Source organism: Heptranchias perlo, chromosome 2, assembly GCF_035084215.1.
Source record: "Heptranchias perlo isolate sHepPer1 chromosome 2, sHepPer1.hap1, whole genome shotgun sequence".
Lineage (NCBI taxonomy): Eukaryota > Metazoa > Chordata > Chondrichthyes > Hexanchiformes > Hexanchidae > Heptranchias > Heptranchias perlo.
This window is the reverse complement of record NC_090326.1, coordinates 70101588-70124752: the sequence shown is the minus strand read 5'-3', so window position 1 is coordinate 70124752 and position 23165 is coordinate 70101588. Positions and strand designations below refer to the sequence as shown.

General features: G+C 39.2%; 1 protein-coding gene across 3 annotated transcripts in view; it reads right to left on the bottom strand.

Moving 5' to 3' along the window:
- Positions 1-201: 201 nt before the first annotated feature.
- plekha8 (pleckstrin homology domain containing, family A (phosphoinositide binding specific) member 8) overlaps positions 202-23165 on the bottom strand; it is a 58775-nt gene continuing 35811 nt past the window's right edge. The window contains exons 6-14 of one of the 3 annotated variants that reach the window (XM_068002659.1): positions 21842-21882; positions 17477-17613; positions 15786-15969; positions 13115-13200; positions 12464-12522; positions 12175-12305; positions 8905-8975; positions 2027-2088; positions 202-1925 (exon numbers count right to left, since the gene is read on the bottom strand). In XM_068002659.1, coding sequence (XP_067858760.1) covers positions 1728-1925; positions 2027-2088; positions 8905-8975; positions 12175-12305; positions 12464-12522; positions 13115-13200; positions 15786-15969; positions 17477-17613; positions 21842-21882 — 969 coding nt within the window. In that variant the 3' untranslated portion in view covers positions 202-1727. Of the gene's footprint in view, positions 1952-2026; positions 2089-8904; positions 8976-12174; positions 12306-12463; positions 12523-13114; positions 13201-15785; positions 15970-17476; positions 17614-21841; positions 21883-23165 lie in introns of all 3 variants that reach the window. The other 2 variants (XM_068002665.1, XM_068002669.1) reach the window with 2 other exon arrangements.

The following is a 23165-nucleotide window of genomic DNA, read 5'->3' as shown; positions in this document are numbered from 1 at the left end:
ATTCCTGGGATTTCGGGGCCAATTACTTTGTCCCATTATTGTATAAAAAAGGGGACTGTCTGAAGATGAAAATTTATATAAATGTCAAATTCTTTTTCTTACACTTTTATTCCATTCTGAATTGGAATTTCCTCACAAGCTGGAAGTTTTATAACTACCAAAGATTCCTATGAACAATTGCAACTGCATCAAACAACATAATAAAAGTGCAACTTTTTATTAAATAAGTACAAAATATATCCAGTATAATATATCTATACACACAGTGCATTTCTCAGTTAAATAAATTCTAGTGGCTATAATTGCACGTTAAGTACACTGTCCAATTACTGCATTATAGAAAGACTTCTAAAAACTAGACTAAGTTAGGTTAGCTTAGTCACCCCAGTTGGCAAGTTGGTACGACAATACTTTAGCCAAAAATAGTGTTGGCAACTTCTCAACATTGAGCAATTATTTTAAAATGTTCATGTCAGCTTCCTCTATGAAATCCCTTTACAGTCCAGGCCTTTTCCCTGAATATAATTTGGAGTTGAGATCATCGACCCAGTGCCTGGTCAGTGGTCTGCAGAAGCCTGTGCATTCAGTTTGCATGAGAGATGGATTACTTTGGCGTATACTTGGTTGATATTTCTTTTGTCCCTTTACTTAATGAGGTACTATGAAGCTTTCAGCTTGTGATCACTTCACTCCAGAAACACTTTAGGCCTGTCTGGACTGGAATGGATAAAATGGGCAAATATGACTAATAGTTGTATGGATTAGTATGTATAGTCCAGGGTAAAACAAATCTACTACTTAAAGCTCCATAAAAAGGTCAGAGGTGTTCTGCCGTAACATCCTCAAAAGTTGCTTTCCTCCTAAATAAAGTTCAGTGGAACTCTCCATAAATCAGATTTAAAACACAATTGCATTATAGCTGTGCATACACATATGTGCAGCTCTATGCTGCATAAGGATATGGAGTGGATTAAAATTTTGTCTTTTGCTTTAATCAACATAAACTCCTTTATCACATCATAAACCATATTAAATTCATACATTATTAGAATGTTTGGACTGACTGGAGCTGCTTTCAGCTTTTTATGAATATATGAAGGGCTGCAATGAATTAGCAGACACTGGCCAGCTGTTTAAGCACTTTGTTCTGTTGCACCAATTTCAACAATTTAAAATGTGCCAAAATCAAACAGATTCTGTGCTAAGAGAAGTCTCTTTACATAGCGACGTCACTTCAGCAGATTTTAGGAGTTAATCAATTTACAATAAAATAGAATACAATTCAGTTATTTTCAGGACTAACTCACAATGATATATATTATAAACAGTGATTAGTGTTTCAAATCGCTTGGGATTCATTTTTAAATATTTGTGGCCTTGTTGACCATTTTGGTAGTAATTTTTTTGGGGGGGGAAAATAGATCACACATTTGGGCTCAAAGATGCTTGGATTCAAAAAACCCAATAAATATGCCACTATCTTCATACAAATGTTTTGAATTACGTAGTAGTCCAATGAACAGAAATGTACGGCCGTTGTCCATTTGTTCAGTACGCACCTATTCAATTTTTGGAATTTGACAGAATGTAGTTAAAGTGAAAGCAAAGGGCCTGACTGAAATAGACAAACCAATGTTTTGCTGCACATTTTACTTGTGGCGTCAGAGGCCCAAAATGGTCAAATTTCTTCCTCAACAGTCGACATTATGAGGAATGTTGATTGATCGTTATACCACCTCATCAGATTCTAAATTATATTCTTCATACAATGCATCCAAGATCTCCAATTGCTTCCCCATGGCTGGAAGATACTGGTTTAAATCTCTCCGCATTCCTTCATAGAATGCCTCCTTCTGTTCATCTCCTTCATTTACAGCAAGTGCTGCCATAAAACCTTCATAAAATGGAGCAGCTCTTAACGCCAACTGTGAATGTCAGAATAAGTCAATCACTAACTTCATTGTTTGACAAAAATGCTCTACTGTACGAATGCTTTAGACATCTATTTTTTTTTTAAAAAACTTACTGCAAAGACACCTCTAACGACCCAACCATGGTACTGTCGCAACGTTCTACCATACGAAGTATCTAATCAAGAGAACAAAAAAATACACATTTTGTACAAAAGATAATAAAAATCCAGAACATTTTAAAACTATATATAATCGTAGGAAACATTTCCCAATTCAAACTATATCAACAATTTACTAAGCAGACTGGATAACTAAAAAATCACAAATATGCTCGCTTTCTCTTTTCACACTCCAAACTTTCAGGAAAGTGATCAGAAATTGGGAATACCATTCTCTTTCTAGATCCAGAGGAATTTGCCACCACTGGGTTAAAATCAGCATCATGGAAATACAAAACAAAATAAAACAATAAATGCAGCAGCTCCAGCTCTTCCAAGAATCAACATGGGCCTGAGTTTACCCATAGGTTCAAAGATCAAAAAAATCATCTCTATCCTTGTGCTGGCTCATGCAAAGGTCAGGGACTATGAACCTTCAAGGAAGTAGATTCACATTCCCAAATAAACATATTATCCCTGTTTTTAGAAGATGGGTAATACTAATGTCTGAAACCAGGATAAAGTAATTACATTCTGAAACTACGTTCTTCTCTGCTGTTTTAGAAATATCCTTGGACTCTGAAAACAAGTTGATTGCTTCCCATCTCCTCCCCTCCCAGAAGGAATATTTGAAAAAGGGGTATGGGATAAGTAACATTAAGCCTGCTTGAAAGTTTGCCTGATTTGATGAAATGATAAGCTGCTTCAAATTATGCATAATCCTCCAAAAACCCCTGCTGTGATCAAGGATACTTTGAGAGCATACAGAATTTCCCAAATGGTAGATTCGCCAAATGCAAACAAGCTACTAAGTTAGATTCCGCTAAGTTGAGCTCCTAACTTTCTAAGTAGTAACCATCCTCTGGGTAGGTGGCTGGACTTCTAGGCATCCTTGTCCCATCAGCAATAATGGTATAATAAAATTGTGTTTCTTTGTCAAATAATACTTCCATTTTTAAATTTATACTGTTTTTGTAGGACATTGCACAATTGTGAAATCTTGCCGTTTAATCAAAGCAATATACTCCATCTCTGGAAGGAGGGGGAGAATTGAGATTGTCAGAAAAGAAAACTCCATTTTTTTTTGGAAAAAGCCCTCACATGCACACATGTACGAGAGAAGCATGGGTCTAAAGAATACAGCTTACCATCTAGTGGCTACTCTTCCAATTCAGAACCATCTTCTTGCTGTTTGAGACGATGATGCTAAACCAATATATTTGCTTGAAACTTTGGCTTTAAACACTGAAAGCAATTAGCAGCAAAGAATACTGGGAGTTGAGCACAGAATCAGATTCCAGTGCCCCAAACATTGGAAATTTCAGCCAGATGGAAGAAGAGATTTTTTTGCACAAATTCTCAAACATAAAACCATGGAATAAGACTGGGCTGTATAAAAAATGTTATTTCATCAATTTTCAAATCCATTTTATTTAGGCCCATAAATATGCTAGTAGTTCCTTAGAGATCACCTCTTCTTTAGATTTACACAGCCGATTTATACTGCAGATAAAAACTTGCGTTGTGGCAGAATTATACCAAGTAGTCATTTGTATAAAGGGACCCTAGATCTTTTCTTAAGCTTTGTTCTCTGGATGTGGGCAACAATGGCAAGGCCACATGGTGGTGTGACTTCTCCTTGAACCACATCAGACCTTGTGCGGATGGTGCCTCCATAGTGCCTCTATAAGCAGAATTCAATGATTTTGATCCAGTGATGAAGGAATGGTGATATATGTCCAAGGCGTTACTGCTCTTATCCTTCTTAATGGTAGAGTTTGCAGGGGAGGTAGCTGCTATTGCAGTAACCTTGGTGAGTTGCTGCAGCGCATCCTGTAGGTTGTACATACTACAGCCATAGTGTGCCAGTAATGGAGGGGGGTGTATATTGAGTCCAGTGTCAGGGGTGCCAATCAAGTAAACTACTCTGTCCTGAATGGTGTCATGCTACTCGAGTGTTGCTGCATCTGCACCCATCCAGGCGAGTGGTGAATATTCCATCACACTCCTGACTTGAGCTTTGTAGATGGTGGAGAGGCTTTGAGCAGTCAGCAGGTGAGCCAAGTTGCACAGTACTCAGCATCTGCCCTGCTCTTGTCGTCATGGTACTGATATGGCTGTTCCAGTTAAGCTTCTGATCAATCGTGACCCCCTAAAATGTCAACATTGGGGGATTTAGCTATGGAGGTAAGGGAATTGAGGTTTCTCTTGTTGAAAGGTAATTATTAGGTACTTATGTGACATGATTGGCACTTGGCAGCTCAAGCCTGAATGTTGTTCAGATCCTGTAGGCCTGCATAGGCTACATCATTATCAGAAGATTTGTGAATGGAGTTGAACACTGTGGATTCATCAGCGAACAGCCCCACACCTGACTTTCACATAGGGAAGGTACCTGATCAGCTTTTTAAATGATGTGGAGATGCCGGTGATGGACTGGGGTTGACAATTGTAAACAATTTTACAACACCAAGTTATAGTCCAACAAATTTATTTTAAATCAAAGGGTTGCTAAATTTCCTTTGATATTGCCAAGTCTCAAAAGGCATTTGCAATATATCGCAAACAATGCACTGTCCCTGCTATCCAATTCATTCATCCTTTCCACCCAACCTAGTGCTTAAAATATATATTTGGCTGTAAGGTGTTGTGCAGTTAGTTGAAGAGCTACCAGCAAACCAGTGGAAGGAGAAACATCAGAATTAGAATTGTGCAAGATGAATCAGGCGCAATGGAGCAAAATCTCATGATCTCAGCACACCAACAGAAGCAAAGTGAGATCAATAGCAATACTTTATTTCTGCTCAACAGCTTCTCAAACTTTCCCCCCCTCAATGCCTTATCCTCCAATTCCATCCCATCCTTACTCAACACATTAATAGTTCTGAAGAAGTAAGAGAGCTGTTTCACAGCACTAGGGGACTGGAATAGTTCACCTTCGTCGACAGTGCTATCAAGCGGCACTTACTCACCAATAACTTGCTCACCGATGCTCAGTTTGGGTTCCGCTAGGACCACTCGGCTCCAGACCTCATTACAGCCTTGGTCCAAACATGGACAAAAGAGCTGAATTCCAGAGGTGAGGTGAGAGTGGCTGCCCTTGACATCAAGGCAGCATTTGACCAAGTGTGGCACCAAGGAGCCCTAGTAAAACTGAAGTCAATGGGAATCAGGGGGAAAACTCTGCAGTGGCTGGAGTCATACCTAGCACAAAGGAAGATGATAGTGGTTGTTGGAGGCCCCAGGACATTGCTGCAGGAGTTCCTCAGGGCAGTGTCCTAGGCCCAACCATCTTCAGCTGCTTCATCAATGACCTTCCCTCCATCATAACGTCAGAAATGGGGATGTTCGCTGATGATTGCACAGTGTTCAGTTCCATTCGTAACCCCTCAGATAATGAAGCAGTCCGAGCCTGCATGCAGCAAGACCTGGACAACATCCAGACTTGGGCTGATAAGTGGCAAGTAACATTCGCAACAGACAAGTGCCAGGCAATAACCATCTCCAACAAGAGAGAGTCTAACCACCTCCCCTTGACATTCAACGGCATTACCATCACCGAATCCCCCACCATCAAAATCCTGGGGTCACCATTGACCAGAAACTTAACTGGACCAGCCATATAAATATTGTGACTAAAAGAGTAGGTCAGAGGCTGGGTATTCTTTGGCGAGTGACTCACCTCCTGACTCCCCAAAGCCTTTCCACCATCTACAAGGCACAAGTCAGGAGTGTGATGGAATACTCTCCACTTGCCTGGATGAGTGCAGCTCCAACAACACTCAAGAAGCTCGACACCATCCAGGACCAAGCAGCCCGCTTGATTGGCACCCCATCCACCACCCTAAATATTCACTCCCTTCACCACCGGAGCACCGTGGCTGCAGTGTGTACCATCCACAGGATGCACTGCAGCAACTTGCCAAGGCTTCTTCGACAGCACCTCTCAAACCTGAGACCTCTACCACCTAGAAGGACAAGGGCAGCAGGCACATGGGAACACCACCACCTGCACGTGCCCCTCCAAGTCACACACCATCCCGACTTAGAAATATATTACCGTTACTTCATCGTCGCTGGGTCAAAATCCTGGAACTCCCTACCTAACAGCACTGTGGGAGAACCCTCACTACACGGACTGCAGCAGTTCAAGAAGGCGGCTCACCATCACCTTCTCAAGGGCAATTAGGGATGGGCAATAAATGCTGGCCTTGCCAGCGATGCCCACATCCCATGAACAAATAAAAAAAACCTTCCTAATTAGTGTACAGTTACACACTCCTTCTGGAAGAATGAAGGAACCGTGCCCATCAAGTGGGCGGGAAGCATTCAGACAGAAACATTAAACAGGATAGAAGGGAATTGAAACAGCCATAGTTTTTGAATAATGATTTTGGCCATCACATAGCAATGCCGGAAGAAAGGAGAAGAATGGGATATCTAAAAAACACTATTAAAAACCATTTTACCAATTTTGTTGACCCTCGAGGGGTTCTAGTTTTTTCCTGCTTAAAATCTTGATGTATTTGACCAGTCTGTCTAAATGATATGAAAAATAGTGCCACTATTTATGCTATTCATAGTTTGGAGTGAAAACTGCATCTCGAAGCTGGAAACTGGTCCAACAGCATAATATACAAATTGCTAAAGTGAGTGTTTGGAATGGAAACAAATCTGGCCAGCTGGAATTATAAACCCCAGACCATCACATTAAGTTGGGATCATCTTGATTTGAACTGAGCTGAGATTTCTATTGGGGATTTACTAATCCAGTTTTCTGTGAAACAGTTCAGGATTAGCTTTGAGTTCTCAGAATATATGGAAAATATGTTGGATATGAACCAACGGGACTGTACTGGATTAGCAGTTTAATGTTGTTTCAAGGCAACATTAGATTAAGAGCTGTTGGAATTTGTTAGGCTTAGTAATTTTGTGGTTCAATTTACAGCTGCTTTCCTTCAACTAGTGTACCCAAGTACCATTTTTAAGTAAAATATTTCATTATAAAAAACAATGGAAATTTAATTAGGTTCCAATGAGAAACTTGAAAAAGGATTTCACACCACTGAAACGGACATTAATAAATAATGGCATGATGACAAACCCTTACGCTGACCCAGTTTTTTAAAAAAAAACTGGAACGGTTTCATTCCTTCATCTGACAGTAAAATATAACTATATAATTTCAAACTAATTGGAAAGTGACCAAGGACAAAAATGACCCATGCTACAGATACAGATAGGCTCTGCTTGTGTATCACATGTAGAGGAAGGTTGTGTATAGAATTGTAAAACAGCAAACTGCTATTTTCCAAAACTATTAAGGATCAGATTTGTATTAAATCCAAGTATCTCTGCAATGGAAGTGCAATTGGAGGAGCTTGGCTCTGTCTTACTATTTGGTTTACAGAAATCTCAAGTTAACACGTTCATACAGCCAGAAACATGATATATCAAACATCATTCTTTTGTCAGAAAGTCAAAGACATAGAAAGCTCAGATCACCTTCCATGTATATAACCGTATTATTGGTCTATTCATTTAAATTCTTCAATATAATTTTACTTATGGGCTTAAACAAGAGTGTTATACGGAGGGAGTACTCCATCAGAGGTGCTGTTTTATGGATGAGACATTAAGCTTGGTCAGGTGGACATAAAAGATCCCATAGCACTATGCAAAGCAGAACAGGGGAGTTTTCCCAATGTCCTGGCCGACATTTATTCCTCAGCCACTAAGGACAGATAGCTCATTCTTGCAATTGCCTGTGTGTTTGTCGACAAAGCAACAGTGACTACACTTCAAAATAAATTACTTGGTTGTAAAGCATTTTGGGACTTCCTCAGGACATGTAAGTGATACATAAATGCAAGGTCTTTCTTTCTTAATTGTAGATTTTAACAATCCAAAAGTAGGAAAATGTTTGTAATGAAGGAAAAGTTTGTGGAGAAAAATTTTTTTTGCAGTGCGTTCAGGACTGTTCTCAGAGTCAGTATATTGCTACTCCAACATGGAAGGAAGCACTACTTGACCTAGTTCTGGCCAATGAAGGGTAGCAAGTAGGCAACCTGAATGTAGGCCAACATTTAGGAAACAATGACCACAATATAATTAGGTTCAGTATAAAAGAAAGAAAAGGTCAAGGACAAGGGCATGTGACTAGAAAATAAGCACGCTGTACAGAAATGAAAAAGGGACCTGATCCAGATTACTTCGTTTCTGTATAGGCAATATTAGCAATAAAGGTGGCTAGCTGACTCTGAATATGTGAATTGATTTAGTCAGTCCTTTCTCACAAAAGGCAAAAGAATTCCTTTAAAGATACAACTAGTCAAAAGCAAATTTATCTATCTAAATATCAAATACATAACTCCCCCTAAATTGTTAACACACCATACAACAACAGAGTGAATGAACATTTCACAGTGTATCAGTCTTTTGGATGAGACATCAAACCAAGGCCTCCTTTGCCTGCTCAGATGAACATAAAAGATCCCATGGAACCTTTAGAGGGTTCTCCAGTCATCATGGCCAAATTTTATCCCAATACACCACCAAATGAATTGGTCACTTATCTCATTGCTGTTTATGGGATCTTGCTGAAGAAAACTGGTTGCCATGTTTACCTACATTACAACACTGAGCATACTTCAAAAAGTAATTAATTGGCTGTAAAGTGCTGTGGGATGTTCCAAGAATGTGAACGGTGCTATATAAATAGAAGTTCTTTTTTTCTTGATCATCAGCCTTTTCCTTTCTCCCTCCCACTATGTTGACTAAACAGAGTAACAGGAACGGCAAAACCATAGAATAGATGGTTAACTCAGACTTACTTAATGCTTTTTGGATGTCCTTTTCTCCATTGTTCACTTCTTCCAGAAATCCCTTCAGAAATTTCAATCCTCTGTCAAGTAAGCATTTAAGGAAAAAAAAGTGATTTTCACATTGATTACCAATACTTCTGACATATTTTACAGTAAAGTTTAGAGTAACAATGCTTAGATACTTGGAAAAAAAATTGCACTGAATTCTGTTAAGGGCAATACTGAAAGTTGCCACAAGGTGGAATATATAAAAACACACACCAACCAACAAAAATGGAAATGCTAATGAACAGCTTCAAAAAAGTTGAGACAGCCCCCAAAAAGCCAACAACTGAAAAATAATTAAAAATAAAAAGGCCCATGACCAAGGTCACTGCTTTAAGGCAACTGGATAAGTTAAATTTATTTTAAGTACATTGGGTTCCAACACTTTTTTTAGTACCAGGGATCACATTCCACGATTAAGTTACCTGTGAAAAATAAACACCAGGTCCTCAGGTAAGACATACGAAAAACAGCTACAGCGGGACATGAACTGGTCACTACTTCAGCTGCAGCTATACCCAATATTCCATCAAGGAAAAAACAGAAGTACACAAAAGTGCCATTTTTGCAGTGGTGGAATTAGAAGTTTTTGAAGAGAGAACGGAGCTCTGATAGCACAAAATTAATTTCCTGCGGGGTCTGGGTATGTCCCACCCCCAAAAAAATTTAGAATTTTTTGACACTTTTTAATGCACTTGCCAGCATCTTGATGTGTACTGTGACTCACCATTTCAAGCCAAAATATTCGGTAATGGATATATTGTACATTAAAATAGGAATAGCTGTTGAGAGTCATAAATCAGTGCTGTTCAAGAGAAATCCCTGACTTGGCACAGGTGTGGCTACGGCAACATAATTTTAGCAAGATGCACTAATTTTAGTAGAAAACACTTTACACACAATGCAGGTAAATATACTTCACAATGTACATATTTACTTAAAACGTCCACCACCATTCAGTGTGAAACATTGCAGTCTTTCTCTTTCACCAAGGTATGGAATTCTGGCATGAATTTATCAGACACAGTACATCTTAGTACAACTTCTAGATTTTTGTCTAACAGTTGTGAACAGTACTTTGAGTTCAGTGTGATTGCTGAGAATGTTGACTCGCACAAGATATGCCAGGCCTTGCCTTTGCCCTGTTAGAGCGATTCGTTGTTGGTTAGGCTTGTTTTCTTCTGCTGGCTGAGCTGATCACTCCTCTCCATACAATGGTGCTGAAGTCATAGAATTTTACAGCACAGGAGGCCAATCGGACCATCGTGCCGGTGACGGCTCTTTGAAAGAGCTATCCAATTAGTTCCACTCGCCCGCTCTTTCCCCATAGCCCTGCAATTTTCTCCCCTTCAAGTATTTATCCAATTCGCTTTCGAAGGTTCCTATTGAATCTGCTTCCACCATCCTCTCAGTCTAGCATTTTCACCCGTGTTACACACGATTTTAGCAAATAACTAAGACCAAAAAGCAAGTAACACACCCGACAGTTGTTGTCAAACCTCAAGAGCAAAGTTCATAAAACATGGAGTCACAATATCATTTGAGTAAGCATCTCCACTCCCAATGACTTAGTTAGTAAAGGCAGTGTGTAGGTGAGGTATATAGAACAGAAGGTCTTGATTTAATACCCAGCCTCTTTTAAGTTAACTGATTTTATTCAGGGAGGAAAGGAAGTCAACTCAGTGTCCAGGCTTATGTTTATGGAAAAATGGCTGTTTGGACAAGGTACTGAAGATGGCCTCACCTGTGGAACTGTACCCTGTACATCAGTAAGAGTTAATACTATCAAGTAAGGAGGATGGGGGGAAAAACAGCAAAGAAAAAAAAAATCTAGTATAAGTTTCTACATTACTGCAACACAAAAGATGCGGCAATATCCTGTCTTGTAATGCATACTGGACCACTAGAGGGTAGAATTTGATAAATATTGAACTCAATCTGATTTTTCTCTCGTTAACCCATCTGTACTTCACAACTGAAATTTTTTTTGCATGCATTCACAAAATGCAAGGAATTCATAAATGGTAAATGGTAAATTATAACCATATGATAAATAAACTATCCAGGTTTCTATAAAATGGCACATTTTAAAATCATCCTTCTAAAACGCTTTGTAAATATTAAAAAGACACTTTCATTCCCTTGTCCAAAAGGTCTTAGGAAAGTAGGGAAGAGGGAATAAAAAAACCTCTCAAGCTACCCTAATGGCTCCCCTGGTAAATGGACTGTTAAATGTGGTGATTCAAATGTGGTGAGTCGAATGTGGCACTAAGCTGTGCAGAACAGGTAAGTCCTAGGCTCAATCCCCAATCCATGCTGAGTTTGCTGATTTCAACTGGGGCACCAAGATCTCACTCCCAATCACTTTGGAAGGATGATTTTAAAATGTGCCAGTTTATAGAAACCTGGATAGTTTGTTTATCATATGGTTATAATTAGTTAGACAATATATTGGAGGCAAAGGAGGTAGCTTGTCAGTGATGCCTGCTGTTTGTGACAAGGTGCACTACAATATAACTGGTTTGTTGAAGCCTTAAAACCTTCTGGTCTGGGACAATTCTAACTGATTTTAAAACTTACATTATATATACACACTATATATAATCATATGTACGATTTGGTTCTAATCAGGGGACGCACATCTACAATCCTTTATATGTTCTATATCTACCATTTTTGAATTCCTTACATTTTGTGAATGCATGCAAAAAAACCTCTCAGTTGTGAAGTACAGATGATTTATACATAGACACACCACTGTAGGAAATATATCCATCAGGCAAGACGATAGACCACACTCCCATTAGCATGCCTTAGTGGATCAGTGTGGTTGAGTAATACATCAAGTTGTAAATTGTCCACAGACCAGAAAGTTCTCAGCTTCAAACTTTGTTCTAGGTGGAGTTAACTGATCGTAGCTCAGACAACAATGAGTAGCTGCAGCATCCTCTAGCGGGGTGGGGAGGGGAAAAAAAGAGATAACAGCCGAGGTTACCACTCTTTATTGCTGTCCAGTGGCCTTTGTTGTAAAATGTGTGCCTAATTGTATCACAATTAGGCACACATTTTAATTAGCCTGGCACTTCCTGTCTATGGGGATGCATGAAGATGATAAGTTCCAAGAAATGTGCTAGCAGCCATGGAACCACACTCCCAACATGAGCCAATTTCTTCAAACCAGGACAGGTCAGGAAAGAAATTCTCAGAAAGGGAAAAAAAAACACACATACATACCTCTTCAACCAAAGGAGTGCCTCAGTGGCAGAGTTTCTAACTGTAGCCACATCGGTTTCCAATTCATACAGCACTATCTTCTGAAGGGTAGTGAACCTTATGGCATCAGTGATGTATTTCTGATTTATTTTCTGAAAGTAGAATACTTTTTTGCAACCATGATCGAATAATTGAACTTAAAATGATTTTAAAAAACACATAAAACTTAAATATCCAATTTTGTTACATGTAATCATAGACTAACAGTAAATTAATGACATCTCAAGCAATGGAATAATGAACCACTTACCTTAATATTACCCACAAAATCTAACTTAACAGGAGCAAAGACCGTTGGACCAAGTTTATCTGTGAGGGGGAAAGTGGCGGAAGTTCAGTACAGAATATTGAAACTGATACATTGTGATTTGTTACAGAAATTACAGAGTTAAAAAAGAAATTTCTGCAATTCATAGACTCTCGCAGCAGCCCATCTAACCTTGTGACTTGAAAAGAATTAGACAAGTTACTTGTTTTCAAATTAAAATAGATGGGGCATTGAAAATAACTACATAGACGGAATTTCCTCCCACCTCCTTTAAGAAAGTGATACATTTTGAAGTAGCAAAATCAGAATCACAACCATAATGCAGATTTAAAATTCCATCAGTGCTATCAAAAATGACTAGCTCGGTAACATGATTTTAATAATGGCTTCAACATGGTGCGTGACGAGGATTTTTTTGGGTTGGTGCCCAGGATCACCTGCGCATGGTGAATATTGGAAAATCAGGTGGTTCACAGCACACACCTGATTTTCCTCCTTGTTTTATTTACAAAAAAAAGACAATGAAAGCAAAAAAAAGTTAATGATCCACACAAAATATTATTGGCACAATTATATTTAGGTTGCAACATACACTTATGCGATAAAAATTTAATTGCTGGCAATTTTTCTTACCTAATACTGGAACTATTGCATAACACGATTCCAGAAATGGCACAGTAGGGATACCATTGTCTTCTTCAAATTCAATATCATTAAATCTGAAAATGAAAATAGACTTACATATATATTGTTGGATAGTATCAAAAGATTAGGAATATAAAATACAAGAGACATTTGTGTCCAAAGGGAAACTCAAATAAAATCATTAAGTAAGTGGATATGCAGAACAGATGGCAAACTGGATGATTAAACAAAGGGACTTCAATCTCTTATCCTCAGTTTGGCATGACTTTGCACAAGCCTGCAATTACTCATTCAATCGTATCTTCAAATAACATTGTAAAAACGATTTTTTGCTTTAGTTTACATATCACTGTGGGTGTTTCAATTCATTATGAGGTCACAATATTACGGAATGATGGACGATCCCCCCCAAGTGAAATACAACTACAGTATATTCAAATGAAAACTCAAAGTTTTCCAGTTGGTGGAAATTTAAGCACAGGTTTATTAAATAGATTTAGAACAGTGGACCAGCTGAACTACTACTTATGGCAAGGATTAGTTATTGTTGCAGGTATACAGCAGTGGTGTCAGAAATAACTCATACTCTGCCATCTCCTTCAAAATGTACAGTGTACCTGAACTTCTCCCTGTAAGTACCACTTTGTTAGGGATAATAGAAAAAAAAAATGGGTAATTATTTACAATTTTTATTCAAGTTGTTTGTACAACTGATGCCAGTTAAGGCATCTGGAACGCAAGTTTTATCTTTGGGATTCCTCAAATCTACGTGAACTGGTGTCTTCCTTGTGACTTTGATATACAGTCGAATCCTGTTACAATTGGATGATCACTAAATCCGAAAGTGGCAATCTTATAATACCCTGCAGAGCAGATGCCAAATGAAAAGCTATTTGTTTTTACTTGGATAGTTTGGTGGTTGGCAAACTATCCAAACCCTAATGCGCTATTCAACTTATTAATCTCTCTCTCATCAGTATACCTGCACTATTTTAAAATTTGAGCACAAAGAACCACTGTATTAGTTCTTACCCATCAACAAGTATAAACAGAGAAACTATAAGGCATGTCTCCTTCTGAGTGATGCTCGTTGTAAAAGACATTCGTTTACAGCTCAACATGAATGGCCACTCACAGCACTGACCAGCTGTTCAACGACACAATTTAAACTGCTAAACAGCACTTTGCTCAAAGTACCAGCTTTTCGTTTCATAGTTGCCCAACAGAACATCTTAAGATCTTTATTTAATTTGGCAGCTTCTGAACGGGATCTCTATCACAAACTATTCAGGACAACTGATGGAAAAATGTGGGCTTAAGGGTTTTGGTACACTACATGTACACGATTATTATAAAAGATTCCAATGTAAAGGAATTTTTTCAAGTTTTCTTTGAAATTATTCATTTCACAGCAGTGGTGTTAAATTTGTAACTTGTATACCAATATAGAAAGTATATAAAAACTTATTTTTATTTTAAACATTCAGCAGTCAACTGGCCCTTAATGATATGATTTTCTGATGAACTTTTCTTACAGAAGATAGAGTCATTGGGCTGAAAACTTGTTCCATAGAAATGGAGCATCTAGGACGTACATCATTATTACGGCAAAGAAATTCCAGGAGATTGTGACATGAATTCACCACTGGAGGATCGGGGAGCACAATGAACGCCATGCGTTAAACCATCGCCAATATCGCCACTGCAGCAAATTCTGGGCCAATGTCATATGTAGCTTGCAAAATCAAATATCAATGCTACCTGACCAGTTAACTGTTTCAAAAGAACCACATGTATAAATAAATTTTAAAAAATAAATTGCACTACGTAGCCAAAACTAGGATTAGTTTACATCTGTGATCTATTACAATAGATATCTCCAAAGTCCACATTAGCTGAAACATGCAGTCTTATTCTGATTATAACATTTGGTTGGTAGAGATGAACTTTGAAGCAAAAGAATGGGATTTTTTTCAATGTTTAGTTTGTGGCTATACAACTGTAATTTTAATCGATATCATCACCAGTAATTTCCACAGTGGTTCTCCCAATCCCCCACAGAAACGGCATAAATGGCCATTTATGCCATTTCTATGGGGTTTCCATTAATCGTTTGCTGAAGTTATGGTGAGAAATTGGGGAACCCCCACAGATATTCTACCCTTTTCTTTCTACCAAAACAAAAAGAAGCCATCAATATTTGGACTTTCAGAAAACACTTCAGATCACTGAAGATCTCCAAAGGAAAATAGTTGCTAATCTGCAATACAGGTGCATGTGAGTCACAACATCTTATCATAGTCAGAGGATTGCAAGCTCTGGAAAAAGTTTGTCCTTGTGTTCCAAATCATCACTAACCACTTAATTGTCCCTTATTTAAAGAGCACAACTGGATATAGGACAAATAAGTTAAAGCTCAGTGTTTTGTTTAAAAAAAGACACAATCACATCGATTACAAAAAAAAACACAAACTGGTTGAAATCCTATTTTCACAGAAGTAAACACTTAGAATCATAGAATGATACAGCACAGAAGGAGGCCATTCAGCCCATCATGCCTGTGCTGGCTCTTTGAAAGAACTATCCAATTAGTCCCATGTCCCTGACCTTTCCCCATAGCCCTGTAATGTTTGGGGATTTTCATGCAGACTGGTCATACCTTTGATCCATTGCACTGAAGAATGTCTGAATCTCTTCCTTTTCTGCTTGAAGTATTGTATTCGTACCATCCAGTTCCTCACTGCCCTCACCAATCTCATCTTCAGCTGCAGAAGGCTGAAGTTCAACATTCACACCAGTCTCCTCAGCAGACACATCTGCTAATTTAGAGGTATCCATTATCTCTGATTACATAACGAGGGGAAAAAAAACACACATAATTAGACAAGATTTTCCAGACTTCAAAAAACAAACTCATTTGGATTAGGCAATAAACAAACTACACAGATTCAGCTGAATTAGGTACCCAATGTCAATTGATTAGAACATACTTATATGGCACAAACTTCTGAGGTTTCCTACAGCAATAGTGATTTACCCAAAAGCAATCAGAGATCATTTACTTATTTGTTGTACCATCTTGCAGATGGTTGCTTATAACATACTTGAAAGGAGGTTCAGTAGAAATCTCGATAAGACCAAGTTTTGCTTGCAAGTGAAACATTACTATCGAAAGAAATGGACTTTATAATCTCTTGGTAGCTGGTAAGATTACTACAAAACTGAGCTACAACAGTTTTTGTCCAGATTTAACCCATTGCATTTGCAGAAAACAAAGATCAGCATTCATGGCAGAGCAGAGCCTGTAGCGCAAGGGCAGTTTCAGGGGTGTACAGTGCTGCTGAGTCGCACCATGCTCGACTTAAGAATTTGCATACTGTGATGATATGAAGTACAGTGCTGTTATTCTTCAATCTCACCCGCTAAGAACAAAAGTAAACAGGGAAAGAATAGAGAATGCAATTGTTTAGAAGGACAGATTACTCAGGTTGGACAGTGTCCCTTTTGTTGGGTTCCTTTGAAATGCTTCTAACACTTTTTGAAACCTTACTGAGCTTTGAATTTTAGTAGGAATAAGAATATTTGCTATTTCCATAAACTGCATTATAAGATACACTTTTGTAAAAGATATGAGCCATTACATGATAGGTATTGAGCAACAACTTGCAAAAAATATGCCATGTACTTAAACAAATAAGGTTCTTATCCAAACTACACCCTAAATCTGGATTAATTTTACAAGGTAGCACCAGATTACTGCAAGAATTACATCCACAGCAGCTTCTCCACAAGAGAGTAATTTTATTTTTCAGAAAATTGCAAAGCATAATGCAATATGACAATTGATTCACAGCCAAGGTGGTCGATGAAAGGACACTATGGCCAGGGGTGGGGGTTTTGCTTCTGCTCTCGTCATTCAACGATTTTCCACCTATTCACTTTAATAGGTGAAAAATCACAGACTGCTGGGTGCTTTAGAGGAAATGCTTGGCCTATTTCTTTAAATTTCTCAAATCTAAAACAGTATTATCAGCTCTCGATTGCCTTCTATTATTTTTTTGAAAACTGCATCCCGATTGATGCAATAAAATCCTAATTTTTTGGTGGGATGGGAAAATAAAACAAACCTACTGACTTATTTAGCATCTCTATAGCAACACACTCATACTTAAGTGATTTCTGAAAGCCAAGTATGCTGTTATTGTGTACTCCCCTCATTAAGTTCTTCAATGTCACACATCATTCCAATCAAGACCTTACCCAAGTAAATCTACTCCAAAGGCTGACAATATTGCTCTCTAAACAGCTTAATGTGCTACTTTTTTCTCCTTTTTATTTAAAAATACTTACCCTCTGCATTTTCTGTGCTTCCCCTTCTTAAATTTACTTGATGTCGATTGTCATTTTCTGACTGTGACCTTTTCTGAGTCTTAAAGTTGACTTCTTCGATCCTTGACCCATTCTGGCAGTTATTCAGCTCATTCCTGCTGGAAACAAGTTTTATTTTAAAATGTTTCTTTTCTTCCTACTTCCCAATATAGTTATACATAATTTTAAGGAAGAAGAAAGAGTTGCATGTAAGAGGAGAAGTTCTTTCAATATTAAAAACTACTTTAATAAAAGGGGAACTTCTTTTCATAGAAAGACGTTTAATAAATATTTTGTTTGGGAAAGAGGCATGCACTACTCTGTTCATAATGCTGTTGCATGCAACTAATTTTTTTAAATCATCGCATTGTAACGTGGGCCCGGAATTTGTTGCAACAGCATTATTGCTGACGATTGCCAGAAGTCAGACCGTTGTTCGCCCCGATCCTCCAGCACTGATCCAAAGCAAAAATTTGCTGGGAAACTCATTATCATACGCCACAGTGATGATAGTGAGCGGCACTACTGCTCTGAAGCAGGCCAGCTGTATATGCAGGTCCATTTCATTCAGAGACAGTGATGCTACCGCTCAACGGGGATCCTATCTCTGTTTAAAAATGGAAGAAATTACATGGCTTGAAATTACCACATTTCAAACTGCCGTTTATATTCTTGAAAAGTACCTTTGCAGTTACCTCCAGGATGTTGTTGATAATTCACAAGTATTCAATGATCATGGCCAAATCAGAAGCGTAATTTATCTGTACCTTCCTGTATTGGTTCAACATCTCTAATGGTAAATCGGAGAATAATTCCAAAACCTGAATAGTGATTACTAGCAAACCCCGCTGCTTGCAATGACTAGGTCAGCCATTGTCGAAAGAGTGTCATTTAACACATTTAAAAAACAGCCCACAGAGTGTGTATCATTTTTGTACTTTTAGGTGACCTACATTACAACAGTGACTACACTTCAAAAAGTACTTAATTGGCTGTGAAGCACTATGGTAAAATCAAGAGGTCATGAAAGGCGCTATATAAATGCAAAACTTGACCTCCTCTTGGGAAATAAGGAAGGGCAGGTGACAGAAGTGTTAGTGAGGGATCACTTTGGGACCAGTGATCATAATTCCATTAGTTTTAAGATAGCTATGGAGAATGATAGGTCTGGCCCAAAAGTTAAAATTCTAAATTGGGGAAAGGCCAATTTTGATGGTATTAGACAGGAACTTTCAGAAGTTGATTGGGAGAGTCTGTTGGCAGGCAAAGGGACGACTGGTAAGTGGGAGGCCTTCAAAAGTGTGTTAACCAGGGTTCAGGGTAAGCACATTCCTTATAAAGTGAAGGGCAAGGCTGGTAGAAGTAGGGAACCTTGGATGACTCGGGAGATTGAGGCCCTAGTCAAAAAGAAGAAGGAGGCATATGACATGCATAGGCAGCTGGGATCAAGTGGATCCCTTGAAGAGTATAGTGATTGCCGGAGTAGAGTTAAGAGAGAAATCAGGAGGGCAAAAAGGGGACATGAGATTGCTTTGGCAGATAAGGCAAAGGTGAATCCAAAGAGCTTCTACAAATACATAAAGGGCAAAAGAGTAACTAGGGAGAGAGTAGGGCCTCTTAAGGATCAACAAGGTCATCTATGTGCAGAACCACAAGAGATGGGTGAGATCCTGAATGAATATTTCGCATCGATATTTACGGTTGAGAAAGGCATGGATGTTAGGGAACTTGGGGAAATAAATAGTGATGTCTTGAGGAGTGTACACATTACAGAGAGGGAGGTGCTGGAAGTCTTAACGCGCATCAAGGTAGATAAATCTCCGGGACCTGATGAAATGTATCCCAGGACGTTATGGGAGGTTAGGGAGGAAATTGCGGGTCCCCTAGCAGAGATATTTGAATCATCCACCGCTACAGGTGAGGTGCCTGAAGATTGGAGGGTAGCAAATGTTGTGCCTTTGTTTAAGAAGGGCGGCAGGGAAAAGCCTGGGAACTACAGACCGGTGAGCCTGACATCTGTAGTGGGTAAGATGTTAGAGGGTATTCTGAGAGACAGGATCTACGGGCATTTGGAGAGGCAGGGACTGATTAGGAACAGTCAGCATGGTTTTGTGAGAGGAAAATCATGTCTCACAAATTTGATTGAGTTTTTTGAAGGGGTAACCAAGATAGATAGATGAGGGCTGTGCAGTAGACGTGGTCTACATGGACTTTAGCAAAGCCTTTGACAAGGTACCGCATGGTAGGTTGTTACATAAGGTTAGATCTCACGGGATCCAAGGTGGGGTAGCCAATTGGATACAAAATTGGATTGACAGCAGAAGACAGAGGGTGGTTGTAGAGGGTTGTGTTTCAAACTGGAGGCCTGTGACCAGCGGTGTGCCTCAGGGATCGGTGCTGGGTCCGCTGTTATTTGTTATTTATATTAATGATTTGGATGAGAATTTAGGAGGCATGGTCAGTAAGTTTGCAGATGACACCAAGATTGGTGGCATTGTGGACAGTGAAGAAGGTTATCTAGGATTGCAACGGGATCTTGATAAATTGGGCCAGTGGGCCGATGAATGGCAGATGGAGTTTAATTTAGATAAATGTGAGGTGATGCATTTTGGTAGATCGAATCGGGCCAGGACCTACTCCATTAATGGTAGGGCGTTGGGGAGAGTTATAGAACAAAGAGATCTAGGAGTACAGGTTCATAGCTCCTTGAAAGTGGAGTCACAGGTGGATAGGGTGGTGAAGAAGGCATTCAGCATGCTTGGTTTCATTGGTCAGAACATTGAATGCAGGAGTTGGGATGTCTTGTTGAAGTTGTACAAGACATTAGTAAGGCCACACTTGGAATACTGTGTACAGTTCTAGTCACCCTATTATAGAAAGGATATTATTAAACTAGAAAGAGTGCAGAAAAGATTTACTAGGATGCTACCGGGACTTGATGGTTTGACTTATAGGGAGAGGTTGGATAGACTGAGACTTTTTTCCCTGGAGAGTAGGAGGTTTAGGGGTGATCTTATAGAAGTCTATAAAATAATGAGGGGCATAGATAAGGTAGATAGTCAAAATCTTTTCCCAAAGGTAGGGGAGTCTATAACGAGGGGGCATAGATTTAAGGTGAGAGGGGAGAGATACAAAAGGGTCCAGAGGGGCAATTTTTTCACTCAAAGGGTGGTGAGTGTCTGGAACGAGCTGCCAGAGGCAGTAGTAGAGGCGGGTACAATTTTGCCTTTTAAAAAGCATTTGGACAGTTACATGGGTAAGATGGGTATAGAGGGATATGGGCCAAGTGCAGGCAACTGGGACTAGCTTGGTGATATAAACTGGGCGACATGGACATGTTGGGCCGAAGGGCCTGTTTCCATGTTGTAAACTTCTATGATTCTATGATTCTATAAGCTTTTTGTTTCTTTCTATACACTGTATCGTCATTGAAAGAACTACAGTGTTGCTATGCCACCATTTGATGCATTACATATTACATTTTGATCAGTTGTGTCTCATTATTGTCCCAAAAATAACAGATTTATTGAGCCTGACTCTCCAGCACCTTTCTGAAACAGCGTTCTGCAAGCAGCAATAAAACTGCCCTTAATGCAGTAAATTGGCCATCGACATGGTTTTCAATGGGAGGTGGAGCTTGCATAATGACCCTTTCCAGGTTCCACAGAGCAGTGCTAAAGTCCCAACAAATTATGGCGTCGCTATAGTGGAGTTATCCACTAACACTATAATTTCCTGGGACTATATTGACGATAGTAATGGTGTTCGCCATTATTTCACCATTACTATAAATGTAATTCATTACATGGAGCTGACATTAACAAGAAATGCGGGTTGCTAAATTTGAATGTTGCTCCATCCACCACCGGCGCACTGTGGCTGCAGTGTATACTATCTACAAGATGCACTGCAGCAACTCGCCAAGGCTTCTTCGACAGCACCTCCCAAACCCGTGATCTCTACCACCTAGAAGGACAAGGGCTGCAGGCGCACGGGAACACCACCACCTGCACATTCCCCTCCAAGTCACACACCATCCTGACTTGGAAATATTTCGCCGTTCCTTCATCGTCGCTGGGTCAGAATCCTGGAACTCCTTATCTAATAGCACTGTGGGAGATCCTTCACCACACAGACTGCAGTGGATCAAGAAGCTTCGCAAGGGCAATTAGGGATGGGCAGTAAATGCTGGCCTTGCCAGCGATGCCCACATCCCATGAATGAATAAAAAACTTATGGGTGGGGTTTGAATTGAGACACTGCAAGTCTAACACTGTATGTCAAATGCTACTGATCTATGGAGGAAATTTTCATAGTCCCATGGAATTATGCCCAATGAATTCTTACCTTTCCGTGCAACTGTAACTGGATAGACGATTATGTTTAACCTACAAAAAAATCATAAAAGAACAAAAATTACAACAAAATGGCAACATGCTCAAGTCCATTAAATCAGCAAATGACAAAATGTTGCTGATGAGTTTTACAGTAACTGGCTTCCTAGCCTCAATGCTTCAATTGTTTGTTTCATTGCTATATTACAAATACCATTTGGGCTCAACCAAAGTTTGAGTGTATCTGGTACAGCAACATTTTGATACTTGAATTTCTCACACCAGCCATCTTTGCAGCCTGATAGAGACTACTATGTGACAATTTCTGCTGAGGGTGTGTGTGTTAAGATTGTCCAATTCTTAACCTATGGTCTAAACAGTAGAACACTTCTTCGTGGACAGAGTTTTTAAAACTGTGTTTTGGCCTTTTTTTCCCAAATGAAAAAAAAGATATTTTTATGTAGTTTAGGGGAAAAGCAGCTTTCCTGTAGAGCCACTGGGCAACTGCATGACCTTCAAGCCTCTGCACAACAAGATGCATTTAATAATGCTCACTGAAGGAATAAAAGACAAACAATTTTATGAACTAGAGTTACACATTTAGTCCTTGACAATAGCACATGCTGCATTTATTAAAATTGCTAAAAAGTACTGCTTCTTTGGAAGTGAGGTTTGATTTGCACGAGGGACTATCCAAGAGCTTTAACATGAGGCAGACGAGACTTCAAACAGGTGCAATCTACCCCAATTTCATGCCGCTGCCTTAGTGGATGCCCCGTCCTCTACCTATTTTCTCTCCTCCTAACTGGAAGAAGTTGACCCCCTTGCTGAAATGCACTCAATTTTCACCCAGGGACATGGAGGTCAATTGTAGCACATCCACCCACTGCCCCCGAGATCAGCCAACTAACTCAGACTGCAAATTGAACCTGGGAAAATAATATAATTATATATAAAAACAGTTGCCATGCAAATATGGTAAGTCTCCTAAACTAATGGCATACAGAGCCTATCCAAGGCACATAAAAATCATGCTTCAGCAGTACCTTTTACACATATTTTGATATCCAATTTTTTCAAATGTTATTAAAAACTGCTTCTCTGTTAATGCTGCTCAGACTCTTTTCATTGCTTTTGGTTATGATAGAAACTGAGTAAAGGCATTAGTTTGTTGAAACATCTTTCTCAGTTACAAAGGCTCCTTGGTGCAAACTACCACAGCCTGCACCATTAGCATTTAGGTCATAAAACAATAAGACAATAAACCAAAATGAAAAACCATTTCCTTGTAACTCACAGAAGCCAATTTTGTGTAGTGGGCTCAGTGCAGTTTCTTT